The following is an 18,002-nucleotide window of genomic DNA, read 5'->3' as shown; positions in this document are numbered from 1 at the left end:
CAGGCGAAGCTTGTCATACAAGTTCCAGTGCAATGAAGGCAAACATGCATAACAAAGGGACTAAAAACCAGTTCCCCGAAACAAAGAGGAGAAAGGCAGGGCCAGAAGTGGCTGACATGTTTCAGAGAAACCGCTAATGACAGAATGTGGTCAAGCAAACTCTAAAAGAAAGGCAGGGTGAGACCGGATCTCCATAAACCTGATATCAGTGACAAAAAGGAGGAAGAAGTAAGAGATAAATAGAAGAGAAGAGGGAGAAGCTGCAGGTGAGGAGGGTGGAGTTAAGAAAACACACACAAGGAGGAACATAGACAAACAGAGAGCAGCGCATTGATCCCCTGAGCCGGAGAAACCACCTGAGAAAAACAACACAATGAAGATCTGAACCCGAACAACACATTCAGCCGGGAGGATGTATGAAAGGTGTCCGAGTGTGTGAAGGAGGGAAACATGAGAACGCAATAACAGGATTCAACCTTTGATCTGTGGGAAATAACTGAAATAGCTGAAGTAAGATATTTTATATCTTTATATCACACCGTTTAAAAAAAATATATATATTGTTATTTATTGTTAATCTGAGGTAGAGTGAATTAATGTCTCAGCATAATATCAATCTAATACAAAGCTGTGTGTCTCACTGTGGTTACAGTCTTTCTGTGATGATTGGTACATATTCTGTCAGTTTTGAGCATGCAAGCCAGAGCCTTCTTTTACATTTGCCCTTTGGGTGTGTAGTACAGCACCGGTAATTGTGGGTTACAAATGCAGAAGAACTGGTTCAGATGTGAATGGATTGTCATGTGGTTGAAGTCCCTGTGTTCCTGTTGGTGTACACTGCAATTAAAGCTGCTCTAAATTCAGATATATCGCGTAAAGTTTCCTCATTTGGATCGTAATCTGAAGGCAGGAAGATACAACTGTCTCAGTTACACATTAGCTCAGACACCTTCTTGGACACCGAGACTCATGTTACTCTTCACAGATTCAGCCCCAGAGACAAACCACAGTCACTTTATGTGTTGTTTACGAGAAGGACTACAAACCTCCTGAATATAATGTATGTCTGTGGAAAGTGTGTGTGAGAAATGGACAAAAGTGAATAATAAAATAAAAAACATTATTTCGTCATATCTCTGTACATATCTTATATTTTATTTTACATTTGACAGAATGTCTTCAGGATCAGAGGGAGACGCCAGGTGCGAGCCCGGAGATAATATCTGTGGTGAGTTTTTTTTTTATCAGCAGAGGTGGAATGTGTCCACCAGCATGGTCTGCCCAGCGGAGGCCTTGTCGAGACAGATGAACGGAGCACATAGCAGCACAGACAACATGCTGAGTGACTGGTGTTTCCTCGTGTCCGTCCTGTTTGCAGTGGTCCGTTTGTACGAGCAGGAGGTGATTGTTGTGCCCGTCTTTCTGCTGGCCTGCTTCTTGGTCACTCTGGTCTTCGTTCTCCTGCTGCGCTATTGTCCAGAGAAAGTCGATCGCCTCCGTCCGCAGGCCTCGAAGCCGGCCTCCAGGAGAGTGCTGCATGGCATCGATGGTAAGCCACTGGGAAAGGCACCAGTTTGTTCCTGTTGACTGAGCTTAAATAAATAAAATGCCAGATCACAATATCACAAAACCAACATGCAATCAGACAAGCTCATTGCATACTGTATGTGTATTTTGTGTATTATTGTTACATTCTAATCATTTGAAAGTAATTTTCTTTCCTGCATTTTTTTAAAATTTAGTTATGGAGTAATTTGTCATTTGTGAACATTAAACTTTTTTATAAAGCAAAGAGATGCTAAAGATCAATAGTTCTATTTACCTACTTTTCATGTAAATCTTTGCACATCTCGATTGATAATTATTCCCTGTCTCCCTGTTTGTCTCTCCTTAACTCTCCATCCATAGCTCCACCAGGTATCAACGTCATGGAGCATGAGAGCATCGCTCTGGACACGTCCAGTACCTACTCCACCTTCATCCCTCAGAGCATGTACCCTTCCAGAACCCCCTCCAAGACTATGGCCACACTCTCCCTCCCACCCGGCCTCCCACCTAGTCTCCCACCCAGCCTCACACCGCAGCCCTTACAGCCCAGTTTCACTCCCATCGTCCAGCCCAGGGAGTTGCCCCGTCAGAGGCTGCCTGAGTCCTTCAAACTGGTCACCCCTCTGCCTGTCGCCTTCTCCCTGCGGTCCAACACCGCTGTGTCCCTCTACAGGGCCCGAATGGAAAACAGGAATGTGGTGCTGCGAGTCCTAAAGGGTGAGGTGGTTAAACATTAATTTAATGGACGGTCCTAATAGTCTCATGCAGGGTTCCTCTTTTACGCTCATCTCCCTTTGCTTCTTGCCCTTTACAGACACTGCTGATGCCTCAGAAAGACACAGCTTCCTAGAATTTGCATCCTTTCTGGCCCAGCTGGGGCCACATCCCTTCCTGCCAGAGCTTCTTGGGGTGGTCTCACTTCGTGCTCCTCTGGTTACAGTTGTGGAAGAGCTGGAGAACAGAGACCTGCTCAGCTTCCTGTGGCGATGCAGAGAGGTATGATGTTTCTGCTGCCACGTGTGTTACTTCACTTCAAACATCAAACCATACACTGTATTTAATGCAAAAAAAAGAAACAAACATTTAAACTTCTCTGGGTGTTTTTTAAATTTCATTTCAGGAGCAGGTGGATCCTCCATGTGAGATGACTGAGAGACGAATCTTTACCATGGCCAAGCAGGTGGCCTCAGCACTGGTCAGTATGCTAACAAACATGTCTTCATCCTTTTACACTACAAATGTTACTCTAAAATCACCGACACACCCTGACCCTGTCCTGACCCTTCTCAACTTTCTGCTTGACGATCCACCTGACAATCCCAAATATGACTAAATTGCACTACCTTTGTTTTTGTATCATTGGCTCGTTACTTTGTGGAAAACTGAGAATAGTCTACAGCAATGCCAGCAGCTCTGGAGGCTGGACGTTCACACAGTGGCGCTTTAAATTCAACGCTAACATCAGAATGGTCATATTCTCAGTGATGATGTTGACATGCTGATGTTTGCAGGTAATGTAACCATGTGCATGTAATGTTCAGTACCTTAGTTAGACGTGTCAGCAACACTGTGAACATTACACAGTATTGCTGAGGCTGATGGGAATGTCATCATTTTATTTTTGTTGAGGCATTCCCCACAAAACTACAAATGTGAACCGCTACATGCATCACTCTTATGATTCGTCCCATGTGAACCATTCGTCTAAACAGTGGCAATCCACCCAATATGATTTATCAAGTGGCGGACGAACCCACCGACAGACCAAGAGACCAACATTGCCACCTCAAGAGCCCCTAGCATGGCTAAAAATATAAATCCTAAAAAGTCGGTCTTTTCGATACGGTCTACCTAAAAGTAAACTGTTTCAATCCACTATTTTGAAATATCTCTCCATGTTTTAAATCACTCGATTTAGCCAGCAATAAATTCACTATTTAAACAGATGCTCTAAAAACAGTTTCTGAGGTTTCAAGAAGAACATGTTTACTTAATGTCAACAGTGATGACTGAACTGAAATAAGCTGCGCAGGTGTATGGGTTTAATCCTGAGATGCCCAATGTCTTATTGTGCAATCAGGAGTTCCTTCACAACAAAGACCTTCTGCACGGAAACATTCGTGCCCGCAGCGTACTGGTCACCAAGGAGTCCACTGCCAAGCTTTGGGGCCTGCATGGGGTCTACACAAGGAAGAACCAGGGGGCCACAAAGAGAGAGGATCCCGGTATGAAGAAATGGCAGGCACCAGAGCTGCTAGCCAAGAAACCTGCCAGTCAGAGCAGCGACATGTGAGTTCATTTGTATAATGTCGAGTATATTAATAAGAGCATTTACTGAATGGAAGATTGTAACCATCATTTGTCTTGGTGTGCTCTTCTCTAGTTGGTCATTGGGCATTTTACTTTATGAAATGGCAACAATGGGTAAGTTGGATTTGAACTCTTGGCATAAATGATGGATAAGCCGAAAACAATCTCTCACTTAAATACCATATCTGTTTTTTAGCTGATGAAAACCTTGAAATATTAGATTTTAATAATATTTGTGTCTTACCTACAACAGGTGAAGCTCCGTTTGCAGAAATCTCAGTGAATGAGCTGCTGCAGTTTCACCAACGAGGGAAAAGTCTGAGAAAACCTTCAAACTGTTCCAACGCGCTGTGAGTATGCGCCACATGAACTACACAACACATCGAACCTGGAGTCCCACCGGTTCCCTCTTTAACAAATGTGCTGTGACTCTCTCAGGTACTCTGTCATTAAGGGTTGCTGCCAGTGGAAAGATCAAGATCGACCCTCTCTGGCAGAGGTGAGCCGCAAGATCATCTCCGCAGAGAAGAATGCCTCGGACAAAGTCCTCAAGGTGTCGGGGACCGTTAACATTGAGAAGTACCTGCAGGAGGCCGGATACGGGGAAACCAACAGCTACACGGTTTTCTGATCAGTTTTCTGCCGGTCAGCTAAATAAATTGCACTTTTCTCCCCATAGTGCGCTTGTACAAAACGATGTCAGGTGCAATAGAAGTTTTCCAAATTGTGTGTATGAGAGCTTTTGGGCACTGCAATCTTTCATTTTGATGTATTCTCCTTTTTCAGAAACCAGGACAACTGAATGTGAAATAAGTTCACTTCTGGGAACCATTCATTTTTATTTAAGTAAGATCATAAATATCCAAATCGTTGAGGTTGAGTGAGGGAAACACAACCAGTCATTTTGTAGTTGTATTCTTTTAGAAATGTAAACTTGAAAGTCCAGTCGCTGCATCCTGAACCTGTAGTCAATACTGTCAACTTATGACAGTTTACAGATCTCGTAGAAGCACATGCACATTAACAGATTAATATGGTATTACCACATTTTGAGTGGTTCTATATTTGGAAGTTGTGTAAATTAAAAGGTATTTATGTTATTTTTACACTTGCTGTCTTTTCTATGAGCTCAGATCATGTGAACATCTGCAAGCAAGAAATGAGCTCAAACGGTTTACACTAATGTAAATGTGAATTAAAATGTGCAAGTTCAAAAACAATCTTTTTCATTTTTATGTGGCATCAAAAGCATACAGGTAGAAGTCCAGTAACAGGTATTGTTTATTGGTAGTACTGCATACATGTACACAGAGCACTTCCACTCGGCCCGTAAGAGAGCAAACCACGAGGAATACCTATTTTCAGGTAGTTAAGTTGATTAAAGCTACTAAAACTATATCATATCCATGAAAAAATAATTTTGATTGTAGTACAAAAAATGGAAGATACAAAACTAAACTTTTGAGAACTAGTAAAATTAACTAATTAAATTACCAGGTGTTTTTAGTGTCTTTTGCTTGATGTGAGCCTAGATTGAACATCTACGGTAAATAAACAAGTAACTACTACAAAAAGATTGAATATATAAATGAAGTGGACTGATGAGGACATCACTCCATATCATGTCAGTAAAGTTAAAGCACCGTTTGAAATACAGCAAGAAGGCAACGCTTCTTTTTTTGTGAACAGGTGAACAGTCCTAGTTAAAAGGCCGCACAGCGATTACTGCAGGCTGAGTCTACACACAGCGGCAGAAAGAATCCAACACTTCTGACATGGATACAGACCGTCCATGCTCACCACTCACACTAAACACAGAACATGATTTTATACATTCACTGTCCAGAAAGTAAACTGTCCATCCTCATGTTTCCACATGACTGATGGTGCACAATTGTTTTGTTAAAAAAAACAACTAAAAAACATCCTCATAGAAGTCCTTTTAACTTCAGACTAAAAGAGGAGCAGGTCCACGTATTGATTGCAGTGAGGAGTCATCAATGAGAAAGTGATCCTGATGCTCTCGGAGAAACTCACTGAGTCACTCACGCAGGGTGTTGATGGAGGCACAGATCTTGAGAGCGGGACCCAGCTTGATATTCATTGTGGAGATGAGATGGTCCTCTCGCAGGAGCATCAGAGCCTGTCCGTCTATTTCCTGTGACAGAAACTGGGCAGCCAACTCTTCACAGCCTGGGCACCAGCCGACAGGAAGACAGAATTAGTACACGAATAAAGCAGGAGGCATAGCTATGGCTTAGAGTTGTCCAATCACTGATCACCAACCTTGAAGTGAAGAGATAAACCTGCAGACTTCCTCCACGCTCCACTGGCCAGGAGTTGCAGAGAGGAAGCTAGCACCCTCTAGTGGGAGGCTACCAGGAGCTAAGCTGTCAGACGGAGGAGCACTGAGCTCAGCTCTGGAGCAGGAGTGGGAGGAGCTTGGGGAGAGTGAGGGAGAATCATCCTCTTCGTCCCCGTCGCTGGATACATCCTCCGAGCGACTGGACTCTGAGTGACACTACGCCCAAAAGAGTGGAGACACAAAAGCATGAGGCTGCCATTTTCTGAAATACGGTCTTACCATCAACAAATTCCATGAAACGCCCAAAACCAACCAATGTGTCAGTCCGACTCGCAATACTTTCTCATGCCAGATTACAAGTATAACATCTCATCTTTAAACCGCTGGGCACTGTAATTCTAGACATTACTGAGCATCAGGATGCAACAGCAGTCTCATCCTCTGCACTACAAGTCTTACCTTAACAGGTAGATGCCTGCTTGATATTTTATTACAAGTGATATTAGAACTGCTCCTGCGAGAGGGGCCTCTTCGCCTAGCAGTGCTCTCATTGGTAGCTGGAGGTGGTGCCAGCCCAGCACCACTCCTCCCTCTGCTGGTCTTGAAGTGTTGACTGCAGCTCACATTATACCTGCGGAACCAAGAGAACAGTCAAAACTCAGAAGACATTCAGAGATCTTTGAACTTGCTTAGTCCAGTAGCATAGTCATTTGGCTAGTTCCTTATTACATATGGTTACCTATCCTTGATGTAAAGCACAGTAGAGTTTTTAGAAGTGTGTAGGTCATCACGAAAGAACAAACCAAAATAAAAAAAGATGCCCATATGGGAAGCAAAAGTAAAGCATACCTCTTTGCACAGGTATTTGAACAGAACCTCTTTGATCCTCTAAACTGGCTGGCTGGGGCGAGGCTTCCACAATACTCACATTTTAACACTGAAGAAGAAAAGGCACAGATAAAACTGTGTTACATAGAAATTACTAATGCACACTGATTCATACTTGATCTTTAAGAAATAAGAGATATTCAACCACTTACACGGAGGTCCATTCTCTGAGCGGCCAACCAGGGCAAAATCTCTGTCTTTGAGGAGTCCGGCAACCTGTCACACCAAACACAAGACGGTAAGGAACGTATTCACATGGAAAAGTGTACTTTAAATAAGAGATTTGATTGAAATCCATGTTATCACAGCAGTGTACACTGACGGGGAAAGGCTCAGCTCCCTCCTGGATGACAAAGCCCTCTATGAGGTGGGTGAGCACTTGAGGTTTGACCACTGCCTGGGGAACAGGCGCTCTGTCCTTGTCCCCATGCCCGACTCTTGACAAGGGAAGAGGCAACGACAGTGTGGGAGGAGATGAGAATGCAGCTGCAACAGGAGGACCTAGTTAGGATCCAAAGAAACAGGAGAAATAATGAGCTTTCAAACAGAACTATTGCTGCTACTAATCTATGCTGGATTTGAGAGATGACAAATTGACATACCCGAGTTCTTTGTAGGGGCCGGGGATAAGGGAGGTGCAGAATCTTTCATGAGTGTAGGGTCTGAGGATTCTGTCGCCATCTCATTTGGAGCATCACAGTCAGATTTTCTTTTCAGAGAGCCAATGGCAGGCTTAATCTAATGACATATGGGATTAAACTGTTACAATTCCTTGCAGTCATCAATACGTATCAGTGTCGCAAAGTACGTCCTTTCATCGATCGACCTTACCATCGCACTGTTGTTGGAGACTGCGTTAACATTCCCACCAGCTGTACCTTCCTGGGCCGTGCCGCTTCGTGCCTGTGCTAGAGCCACAGCCTGGGGGTTTCCTGTTAAGCCCTGCCGGGCTCCCACGAGCTGCACGGGGATATGGGGACTGTTGTGCTGGCTGTTGCTAGGTGGCGCCGGGAGAATGTGAGGTGGGTGTCGAGGAGGCAGCTGCACAGGTAAGCGGTGTCCCTGAGCCGTCTTGGGCTGGATTGGCACAGGTCCTTTTTCTGTAGTAGTGCTGGCCTGTTGTAGGGGCTGCACCACCAGAGTCTGCGTGTTAACGTTGGCTTTTTGGGTCACTGAGCCAATGGAGTAGCCCTGGGTGGTGGTTGTAACATTTGAGGTGGGCACCAGGATCACAGGGGCAGCAGAGGAAGACAGGAGGAGTTGGGAGAGAGGGAGTGCTTGAGAGGAGGTGGAGGAAGGTGCTACTGAAGCAGCAGGAGTACCAGTCTTTAAAGTCATGGTGTTGGCAGAGGAGTGCTGAGTAAAGTTGGGTTTGGCCATCTGCTGCTGCTGTTGTGGTTGCACTTGCTGCTGCTGAGCTGTCTGGGCGAAAGTCTGCAGCTGGTGACCGAGAGGAAAGCCGGCAACATCTTTCCTCTCCGGAATCTCAGACTTGACCGCAACTGCTCTTGGATTGCAATGGAGGGCCAGATTCTGCACCTATAAGACATAGAAAGGAGGAGGTAGCATGAATGTGCTTCGTCTACATATATTTAAGACTGCATGACTTCAAAAAGATCAGACTTCACATTACAATCTAACGTTAATGTCACTCAAACCTGATCGTTGTCAGACTGAGCACCGGCAGGAGTGACTTCATGTGATTGCTGTTGTTGCTGCTGCTGGGGCTGTGTCTGGGCGACTGCTACAGTAGCTGTTGTTGTACCACCAGGCATGAAGATGAGCTGAGAGGCTAGGGGAGCCCTGAGAGAGCGGTTGACCTATGTGAGGAGCAAGACAGATGGTCAACCTCCTAAATAGCTAATATTTCAGCTTATGACTCCCTAACTACATGGAACGCTTTAAGGTTAGTGGTGATGTGGACAAAGTGCTCCAGGCTAATTTCCAAATGATTATACAGTATTGCTGCACCTCGTGGATTTTCTGTTGATGGAGATCATATTTATTTAGGTTGTATCTCATGTATACTAATAGTGTCCGTTACTGCTCCGGCTAACAGTGTTTACTTTTGTTGTAGAATGCATGACTCTTGTTATGAGTAGCCGAAGATACCAACCAAAAAATAAATCTCTTAAACACAAATTCAATGAGCAGAATAAAAGTTCCACAGACAAGCCCAAAGTGCATTAGTTTAGTTGATTAGTACACAAAATCCATACTTTTAAACTCACCCTAAGGTACATCTGACCCTGTCCTGCAGAGTTTCCACCGAGCAGCACCGATTGGTTGAGAGCTGTTGTTGTGGCCGGGCCGTGGGGACGGGGGTTGGTCATGGTAGCTCCTGCAGATGTGGTGCTTAGGTTGACCTGGGAGGAAAAGAAAATGGTGACTTTTTTGATCAAACTTACCTTACTATTTCAAAATTCCAACTGTGTAAATCATAATATAAACAACTTACAACAAAACTTACAGTGGTGGTTGCCTGGGACATGCTGTTACTCGGTGTATTGGACTGTCGACTGGCTGCAAGCGTAGCAGCCTGAACAAGGAGAGACATGAAGGGGATGGGATTGAATGCTTTCGATTATATTTTTGTACTGACTGCCTGTACAGACCGCGAGAATTTGAGTTACCTGTTGCACGGCGGCCAAGTTGTGGAGTTGGGCACTGTTGATCTGCTGCTGCAGCATCAGCTGCTGGAAGTACTGAGCTGCATTTGGCTGTCTTTGCAGTGCTTGGAGAGCCTTAAAACACACACACACACACACACACACGTTGTCTCATACAACAGTCTTTCTAATTAAATATGTTTACCAATTCAAGATATGTTTGTATCAAATCTAAGCAGTCGTGTCTGCACACCTGTACAGCCTGCCTCTCATAGAGAGACATGTGGGCTATCTGGGGAGCACGAGAGTTCCCACTTGTCGGAGGATTTCCATTGGTGGTGCCCGCGTTCTGGTCTTCACCTGCATCCATGTTCGCTGCTCAAAACACAGAAGCCACTCATCAAAAGCAGTTGTGACCAGTAGGTGTGTTGTACACACAACAAACTAACTACAGCAAGCTAACTGGACATGTCTTGTCCAGCATGACGATTTGTTGAATGTGCAAGTTGCACTCTTTACTGGAGCCACACACACAAAACAGCTTCAATAAATGCGCATGTGAAATCTTTAAATGATCAGTTAGCTGAAGTACATTACAAACCAAACTCGGTACGTTTCAAATCAAAAACGACTAACAAAAAGACAATTTCCAGAGCGCACTGATCGTAACAGAGGTGATTTTTTAAGAGGACCCACAGATCACAGCTCGCGACACCGCTGCAGTTTTCTATCGCCAACTTTACTCGTGAGCCTGTCAGGTGTTATTGCTAAACCACCAACAGTGGCAAACATGGGCTTCAAGGCATTTACATGAGCAGGCCAGTTGTCAACATGAAGGATGAATGCGAGAGAAAGAACGCGGAGGAAAGCTGTAAAACACCAGAACGAAGCTCGTCGTCTGTGGCTAACTCTCTGAACTAAACTCTGACAAACACAAACTAAAATACTTTTAACGTTTGGAATCGGGGTTACAAAAAAAAAAAAGACCGCCATGCAGAAGTTCCGATTGTGGGTGGAAAAGTAGTTTCGTCCTCAAACTTAACTTCCGAGTAGAAAAGATGCAGCACGAGCTAACTGTTCTATATGCTAACTAACTAACGAGGCTAGCTGTTCACTGCAGGCTACGTGGCGGTCTTCCTCACGGGAAGTCAACGTCCGGTGTTCTTCGGCGTGCTTGTGTGTTTACCTCTCGTTGGTATTCTGTCCTTTTCTCACTTAAATGCACTCGAGTTTATATCGCGATCTTGGTTTGAACCGCTAACAACGATAAACCCTTTCAGGGTGTTTTGCCTCCAACGAAACCACGCCCCTTGCGAGTCCCTTTCTTCTTCTTCTTCTTCTTCGTCTTCTTCTTCTTCGACGGCAACCCCACCTGAGATCACGTTTACCGCGCGACACCGCCGCCTACTGCATCGGCGTGTGGCGATCCCACGCACAAGCCTTACCGTTTTTACTTTTAGACTTAAAGCCTTAACGTTTTTACTTTTAGACTTAAAGCCTTAACGTTTTTACTTTTAGACTTAAAGCCTTAACGTTTTTACTTTGAGTCTTAAAGCCTTAACGTTTCTACTTTTAGACTTAAAGCCTTAACGTTTCTACTTTTAGACTTAAAGCCTGAACGTTTCTACTTTTAGACTTAAAGCCTTAACGTTTTTACTTTTAAACTTAAAGCCTTAAAATTTTTACTTTTAGATTTAGTTTAAGAACCATTAAAAAAAACATAGTTTATATAGTACATCGTATGTTCAACACCCACTCAACATTAGCAAACAAGATCTTAACCATAACGTGCATTGAAATATAAAGTATTACGAAAATGTAATGTGCATGAAATGTTTTTATTAAAACATTTTACATTCATTAAATCTCCAACGGTGAGTGCACTTATGTGTGTAACAATTACACCACTACAATGGACATACATAAACTATTTTCATATTTTATTTGTTTATGGAATCAGAAAAGAAACAAACACATTTGTGGCTTGAAATCCTCCTTGAAAGAAACAAGTTATCACTGTATATTAATCTAGAGAATGATTCTTAATAAACACAAAAAGCAAAGATGGAAACAAACACAAGTGCTCACACTGACTATAATATCGTAACTTAATCCGCAACTGAGTGTCCTGAAGATCTTTTTGCCATCACAGTTAAAAAATCCAATTATTCAATTGAAATTTCTAAACATATGACTACCTTCATTATATATACCCTTAGAGCTGTAACATTTTTAATACCAAACTATATTGACATAGGTGTATAGAAAATTAAGTTATTTCCTTGCAGCACTATCCTCCTAAAAAAGCAAAGCATTAGGCATGAAGTGGTTTGAATATTATGTCAGAAGACAGTCGACTGTGTGTGTGTGTGTCTAGTGATCGGGTTCGTTGTATAATGTAGCCATCCAGACCAGAGTTTACCCACTATAATATTCATTATTAAATAGTTTTGTCATCATGAATATTAGTCTTTTGCTGTGAATGTCAATGTATTCTATGGATATACATACCCTATATATCATGAATTTTGAATAGCATAATACTGTGAATTTTAGTTGGATGCTTTGCTTCAGACACCACATTTGTATGTTCAGCACATTAATTTAACAGCATTGTTGACCATTCAGATAAACATGTAATATATAACTGTTGAGATCAGATTTAATTCGGAAAGCATTATTTTTCTTCCCCATGAAGTGTGAGAAAGGAAAATGCCAAGTCAAAAATGCAATAGCTATTTCTATTTGTGTAGCAAGGCAGTAAGTACAGTCACATAACTAATAATTATCCATTGACATTCTCATATTACTTTCAAAAACACAAAAAACAAACGGATTAAAGCCAAATTACACAAGCAAAAGCACTTGTGTGTTTTGTAACCTGCAACTGTCAGTGCACAACCAGGACCCAGGAAAAAAAAAAGATTTCTGCAACAACTTCAAACAACCATCTAGCTAGCAGAAAAAAAGATGAGCAATATGAATCAGGTTGAAATCCAAAATCCTAACTTCTCCCTTTTGTGCCAGATTTCCATGAAAGAAAAGCCAACTCTTTATTGTCACTTTGTAATATCGGATAAATCACTCATTTGTTTGACATCAAACAGCTGAATGATATGCGTGGGGTAGGAAGAGGAGACCGGTCTGTTAGCCCTGTGAGTAACATGCCCGTAAGAGACGAGCAGATCACACAGTCGTTGCTCTAGGCACAAGTCTGGAATACACTAAACCAGCACAGGAAAAACAAGACTTGTGTTTAACAGCAACCAGCCGCTTGTGAAAGAGTAAACTGTGTCACACAGTGAACATTTCTGTCCCATTTCTGATGTATTGAGGTTACATAGGTAGTAAGTGGTCATCTCTCTCCTCTGGCTCTTCTTCTTTTGGTTCTGTGGCCACTCCCCTGTAAGCCCGGGCATCCTCACGATTTTGTGACCGACACACAAAGTCACATCCATCCTGTAAGAGAGAGAGAAGAGGGGGGGCGGGGGGGGTTAAGTTTGTTATGAATTATAAAAACAAAAGTCACACGACATGTTTTAATGACATTACGCTTTAAATGCAGTCGGCTTACCGCTGTCAGATTGCCAACTTCCACCCAAAAGGCATAATTTGGGAATTGCTCCATCCCTTTGGCTCCAACGATCAGTCGTTGGTAGAGGAAACCGCCAATGAGATAAACAGCCAGAAGACAGAAACCACTGGAAGAAGAGATGGTTTATGATCACTCTACATTTATGTGCCTTAACATTAAGGGCTTTTGTGTCATAACAGACTGTATTTACGCACATGATGAGTATTATGGAGCCAGCGCTGATCCGGGAGTCAAGGACTTCACACATAGCACTGGAGTCCAGCTCAAACAGGTAGAAACAGTCCTGCCCCCTCTCCCTGTCCTCCACCACCACGTTCATCTGGCCCTGGGAGTGAGAGGGTGAGAGACAACGGTGAATACAAGGCAACCCACACTCAGAAAAGGAGACGTGTCAGGACTCCACGTCACACAGGAGAAACATCAGGCCGTGTTCAGACCTGCATTGTGAAAAACACAGGCATTTTTATAAACATGTTTATTTCAATAAACCTTCAGGTGTGCAGATATAGAGCGCTCCGGCAAAAAAGAGTTGACCCTGATACTCACTTTAGACGACACAATCTGACGTCATGATCGTCATCCAGCAACATGCTGCATTGCATTCTCTTGTAGATCACTTTGTAACATTATTGGAATATTGTAATGGCTTCCCTCAAAATTAAGGCTTGTTTACAGAGTTGTAAAAACTAAGTGTCATAGTATTAGAAATCGCTGTGCAGAGTTTGTGGATATGTTTCTCAAAGATGCATTCCTGGATTGTATATCATCTGGTACCTGACGCAACCTGACTACAAACGCAGCCCCTTGCATTTTTGGTTTGAACTCCGCGGGGCCGTATTCATTACTATTTCTAAGAATTTCCCTAAACAGATGCAACAAGATCCTGGTAAAGATAAAATATATTCACAAAGTAAATGAAATGCTACATATTAGATCGTGCCGGGATAACCAGCTCTGCTACTTACATAAACTAACCAGACATCACAGAATCTGATGAAAGCTGAGCCATTTTACCAAGTTAATATAAAATATAATATAATACCAGCATGGTCGATAAATGTAAGCAAATACATATAACTGTCAGCATGTGAATAGGCTACTGCACATTAGACCTGTGTTTTAAAAAATATTGTAGGCTAATAAAGTAGGCCTATGGTTTACACTTTAATCGACAGAAATGTCTTTACATAAAATAGTATGTATAATAACACCATGTCTGGATATAAATTAAACTATGTTTAGGGTATATGATTTCGCTGTTTATTCTATGCCCATTAATACAAGGAGTACAATTAACGTTTTTCTTTTTTTGGATGAACCAATCACACCTCTTTAAAAGAATGCATCATACCCAACAACAGGGTAAACCACACCTCCTCACCAGGTTAACAGTCTTGGTCCCTTCCTGCCTCAAAGCTAATCTGAGAAGTTTCCTAATCATCCAAAGCGTTTACTAGCGTGTAGGCCACTAGTAAAAGAGCATTTCTTTTCCCAAAATCTATGTTTCTTTTACCATATCCACTTTCTTGTTGCAAGAGATCATGATCATGGCTTTTCTCGTTTCCTTGGAACAGTGGGCATCATAGCTGTCGCCATTTGTGTAGATCAACATCACCCAATCACCTGCAAGGACAGTTACGTGTCAAAATAGACCGTGCAGACACAATACTGATCTAAAGCACCTCATGAAATGTGTGATCTTGTGTTCAGATATAATTCAAGATTAAACAGTTAACAATTCTACAGCATTTTTGGGCTTATTATGCTCACAGTTTTTCTCAAAACACAATGCAATCCTCCAACCTAAGATTCGAATTCCAATTCACAGATGGGTAACACTTAAACACAAAGTGTAAATTAGGGCGCACGTATTTTATTCTGCAGAGACTTACTTCCTCCAATGGCCTGCGTTGCATTATACATGCCAATCACTGTTGGTTTAGTTTTCTTGCTTTCGTACTGAATAACCCCGGCTCCGGGAACACCTCCTGCATCTCCACACAGCTGGAACACATATCTGTAACTCTCAGTTCCAATCTTGGTCTCTGCTGTAAAGCTGCCAACATGAGAACAGATCCCAGTAAACGATTAATAAAAGGGGGGACCGTGGTGAACACTGAATGACAAAGAACAATCAGGCAAAATGCTTCTGTTTTGCGTCTTCAATTAGAGCTGACTTTTGACAGACAGGTTAATTAGCAATCCAAAAACAATCTAACGTCCTGTTGATAATGCCGAATATGCAGGTACACAACTGAGACACTTCTTACTTCTTATGGGCAAGTGGCTCAAGTCGATTGAGGACTTTGCGTTCTGAGTCCGACTCCTTTAACAATGTACAGCTTTTGGTGCTGTCAGTGGTGTAGACCCCACTCCCACACAGGACCAGCTGAACCACCAGGGTCCACACCAGGAAGGACCCTCCACCGTGACCGTTGACCACCTGGCAGAAATACAATTTAAAAAACATATTACATCGATCACCATTGAATCAATTCTTATATAATATTACTTATAATTCATTAGAAATGACGGTTGGACCCAATTTAAATATATAAAGAGAGATGATATTAACTGTGACCAACATATTGTTTCAATACAATCAATTACTCAGACAATTGACAGGCAACTATTTTGATATCATTTTTCAATTAAAATTACAAAAGAACTGCTGCCTTTATTCGTCATATACGTTATTAAACTGAATCTGAAATAATCGTACATTGCAGCTGTTGACAGCAAATCAAAGAGCAGGACTGCTTTATGGTAATATTGTATTTTTATATGATTCTTAAATCCATGTGATGAATTACCTTCATTTGCCAGGTATTTAATTCACTGAATAACCAAATACCTGTGTTCGTTTCGTGCATATATTACATATATCAAGAGAGGTGATTGTATCCATACTCCTATATGCAATAATTATAATGTACATGGTGGAATGCATGCTCATTCATTTGACTAGGAGTAAACCAGCGGTCCATTTCTTAGACAAAAACTATTTAAAGGGTGGGCTACAATAGATTATCATATCAATATATCAACAATCATGTAATTGGGAAATGACATTTTGACACCACATGTATTAAAGTGTGTGCATGCAAAACGTATGTTCATCTGCGCACGAGGCAATAACTTTTCTAGAGAAAACAGTCAGTTATAAATGCCCCTCTGGGAAGAGAGTTTAACTTTAGGCTGCATTGTGCACCTACCTTCATGACTTCTTCTACAATAAATAAGTACTTCTTTGTTACTTTAACAGATGTTTAAACATGTAGCCCGTTGTGTTGTGAGCTTCGTCGCGCTAACGTCGCTTCCTGGTTGACTTAAGGAAGCAATAAAGCTGCTATTCTGCTACGTAAATAAAATAAAGTACGCATGCGTGTACTCGTTTTTTTTTAATGAACGTCGTTAATTACACGCTTTTCCTATCCTGGATTTAAAATAACGCGCTTTTCCTCAAATTGCGTGAAGTGGTATCCAAGAGGCTAACGGGCTAAAGGCAGGAGCGGAGTGCGGAAGTGAAACTAAACAGACGCGCGCACGTGACTGCAGCGCGACCAATGAGCTGCAGCTGAGTCCCACCCTGCACCCCGCATCAGCTGACCAGAGGACGCACAGTGGAGTGGGAAAGTGGAACCTGTCAGACACAACGTGAGTCTCATGACAGACAATCACGATGGTTGAACCCAGTTCAAAGTAAGTGGGAGACGTGAGATGTGCGGGAAGGGAAACAGGAAACAGTTACAGCCAGAGTTGAACACACTGGACTAAACAGTACACACTACTAGTAGAAACACATGATGGAGGTAAATGCGACAGCTGTGGCCAGGAGGAAACAGTTGAACAGTTCACTGTCAGAAATATGAGGAAGAAACCTCAGCAGGATGAAAGTACATTTAGATGTCACAGGAGTCAGAACTAAATACATGTTATTAAATACTATATAAGTATATCAGACTATCTTATCCCGATGTGAGCCCGTTTTTTTAATTAAATGTATTTTGTATTCAGTGATGAAGGTACAAGACGTCCGGGTCCACTCTCCACGCCAGTTGGTAGTGCTAATACGCAAATGTGTTGTTTGCCAACCGCCAATAAAGAAGAAGAAGAAGTTTTCCCTTGTGTGCTTCTTTTAACGCTGCACAACCCACTATTTGATCATTTAATAAGATGCATCTCCAGATCAAGTCCAGTATTTTTAGTAAGATTTTACAAAAACACTTTTCTGAATTCACAACTGAGTAGAGATAGACATACACACCAAAAACCAACACTTCTTTGGCATATTTTCACCAAATTACACTGATTTATTTTTGCGCTGTCTCTCATGGCTACTTTTAAGGTTGGATTTAGTAAAGTTACCTAATAAAGGTACCGGGTCCAATAGAAAGTCAAGCCATGAGGATAGGGTTTTGCGTATCCTGTGAGATTGATGGCGATTGAGGTTATGTATTACAATTAGTTTACAAGTTGGAGGGTCAAGACAAATAAATAACTCTGTATGGATTATGTGAAATCAAATGAATGACACTATATGTAATATGCAAATGTATCAATTAGAATTATGGGATATAGTAAGTGATTGTGGAAGGAATCAAGAAAACATCAAGACCCCACCAAATATGTTAATGTAATCAAGAACACCACCTGGAGAATGGAGATGAGAGGAAGCACTAAGGCCTGAGGACTGCTCAGGAATGTGAACTGGGGTTGGGTTGACCAACACCTAACATGGAGAAAG

The 18,002-nt window shown here is 42.2% G+C and overlaps 3 protein-coding genes across 3 annotated transcripts; 1 reads left to right on the top strand and 2 right to left on the bottom strand.

Moving 5' to 3' along the window:
* The first annotated feature begins 256 nt into the window (after nt 1-256).
* Nucleotides 257-4,731, top strand: styk1b (serine/threonine/tyrosine kinase 1b). The gene is made up of 11 exons (XM_034553837.1): nt 257-510; nt 1,173-1,228; nt 1,379-1,549; nt 1,909-2,265; nt 2,363-2,544; nt 2,669-2,743; nt 3,629-3,837; nt 3,932-3,972; nt 4,112-4,208; nt 4,297-4,503; nt 4,645-4,731. Exons 2-10 carry the CDS (start codon nt 1,174-1,176, stop codon nt 4,487-4,489), a joined length of 1,380 nt encoding a protein of 459 aa, XP_034409728.1. The 5' UTR covers nt 257-510; nt 1,173; the 3' UTR covers nt 4,490-4,503; nt 4,645-4,731.
* phc1 (polyhomeotic homolog 1) lies at nt 4,494-11,009 on the bottom strand. Its single transcript, XM_034553764.1, has 14 exons — nt 10,847-11,009; nt 9,914-10,035; nt 9,685-9,795; nt 9,522-9,590; nt 9,283-9,417; nt 8,710-8,871; nt 7,883-8,590; nt 7,654-7,789; nt 7,374-7,552; nt 7,204-7,267; nt 7,013-7,100; nt 6,623-6,794; nt 6,145-6,379; nt 4,494-6,051 (listed from the first exon to the last, which is right to left on the bottom strand). Exons 2-14 carry the CDS (start codon nt 10,028-10,030, stop codon nt 5,900-5,902), a joined length of 2,328 nt encoding a protein of 775 aa, XP_034409655.1. The 5' UTR covers nt 10,031-10,035; nt 10,847-11,009; the 3' UTR covers nt 4,494-5,899.
* A 578-nt stretch (nt 11,010-11,587) lies between these two features.
* m6pr (mannose-6-phosphate receptor (cation dependent)) lies at nt 11,588-16,820 on the bottom strand. Its single transcript, XM_034553857.1, has 7 exons — nt 16,471-16,820; nt 15,526-15,698; nt 15,148-15,311; nt 14,769-14,878; nt 13,450-13,580; nt 13,235-13,361; nt 11,588-13,119 (listed from the first exon to the last, which is right to left on the bottom strand). Exons 1-7 carry the CDS (start codon nt 16,474-16,476, stop codon nt 12,997-12,999), a joined length of 834 nt encoding a protein of 277 aa, XP_034409748.1. The 5' UTR covers nt 16,477-16,820; the 3' UTR covers nt 11,588-12,996.
* Nucleotides 16,821-18,002: the final 1,182 nt, after the last annotated feature.

The sequence above is a fragment of the Cyclopterus lumpus genome, chromosome 16 (assembly GCF_009769545.1).
Source record: "Cyclopterus lumpus isolate fCycLum1 chromosome 16, fCycLum1.pri, whole genome shotgun sequence".
Lineage (NCBI taxonomy): Eukaryota > Metazoa > Chordata > Actinopteri > Perciformes > Cyclopteridae > Cyclopterus > Cyclopterus lumpus.
This window is presented reverse-complemented; position numbering and strand designations above follow the sequence as displayed.

Bases quoted from the DNA above. Each gene is read 5' to 3' on its own strand.
- styk1b (XM_034553837.1), top strand. From the start codon at position 1,174: ATGTCTTCAGGATCAGAGGGAGACGCCAGGTGCGAGCCCGGAGATAAT. The intron at 1,229-1,378 runs GTGAGTTTTTTT...TCCTGTTTGCAG, and splicing joins GCCCGGAGATAATATCTGTG to TGGTCCGTTTGTACGAGCAG. The intron at 3,838-3,931 runs GTGAGTTCATTT...GCTCTTCTCTAG, and splicing joins GCCAGTCAGAGCAGCGACAT to TTGGTCATTGGGCATTTTAC.
- phc1 (XM_034553764.1), bottom strand. From the start codon at position 10,030: ATGGATGCAGGTGAAGACCAGAACGCGGGCACCACCAATGGAAATCCT. The intron at 9,796-9,913 runs GTGTGCAGACAC...GTGTGTTTTAAG, and splicing joins ATGAGAGGCAGGCTGTACAG to GCTCTCCAAGCACTGCAAAG. The intron at 7,268-7,373 runs GTCAGTGTACAC...TTGGTGTGACAG, and splicing joins AGGGAGCTGAGCCTTTCCCC to GTTGCCGGACTCCTCAAAGA.
- m6pr (XM_034553857.1), bottom strand. The intron at 15,312-15,525 runs GTAAGAAGTGTC...TCATGTTGGCAG, and splicing joins GAGCCACTTGCCCATAAGAA to CTTTACAGCAGAGACCAAGA. The intron at 13,581-14,768 runs GTAAAAGAAACA...TCTCACTCCCAG, and splicing joins GCAACAAGAAAGTGGATATG to GGCCAGATGAACGTGGTGGT.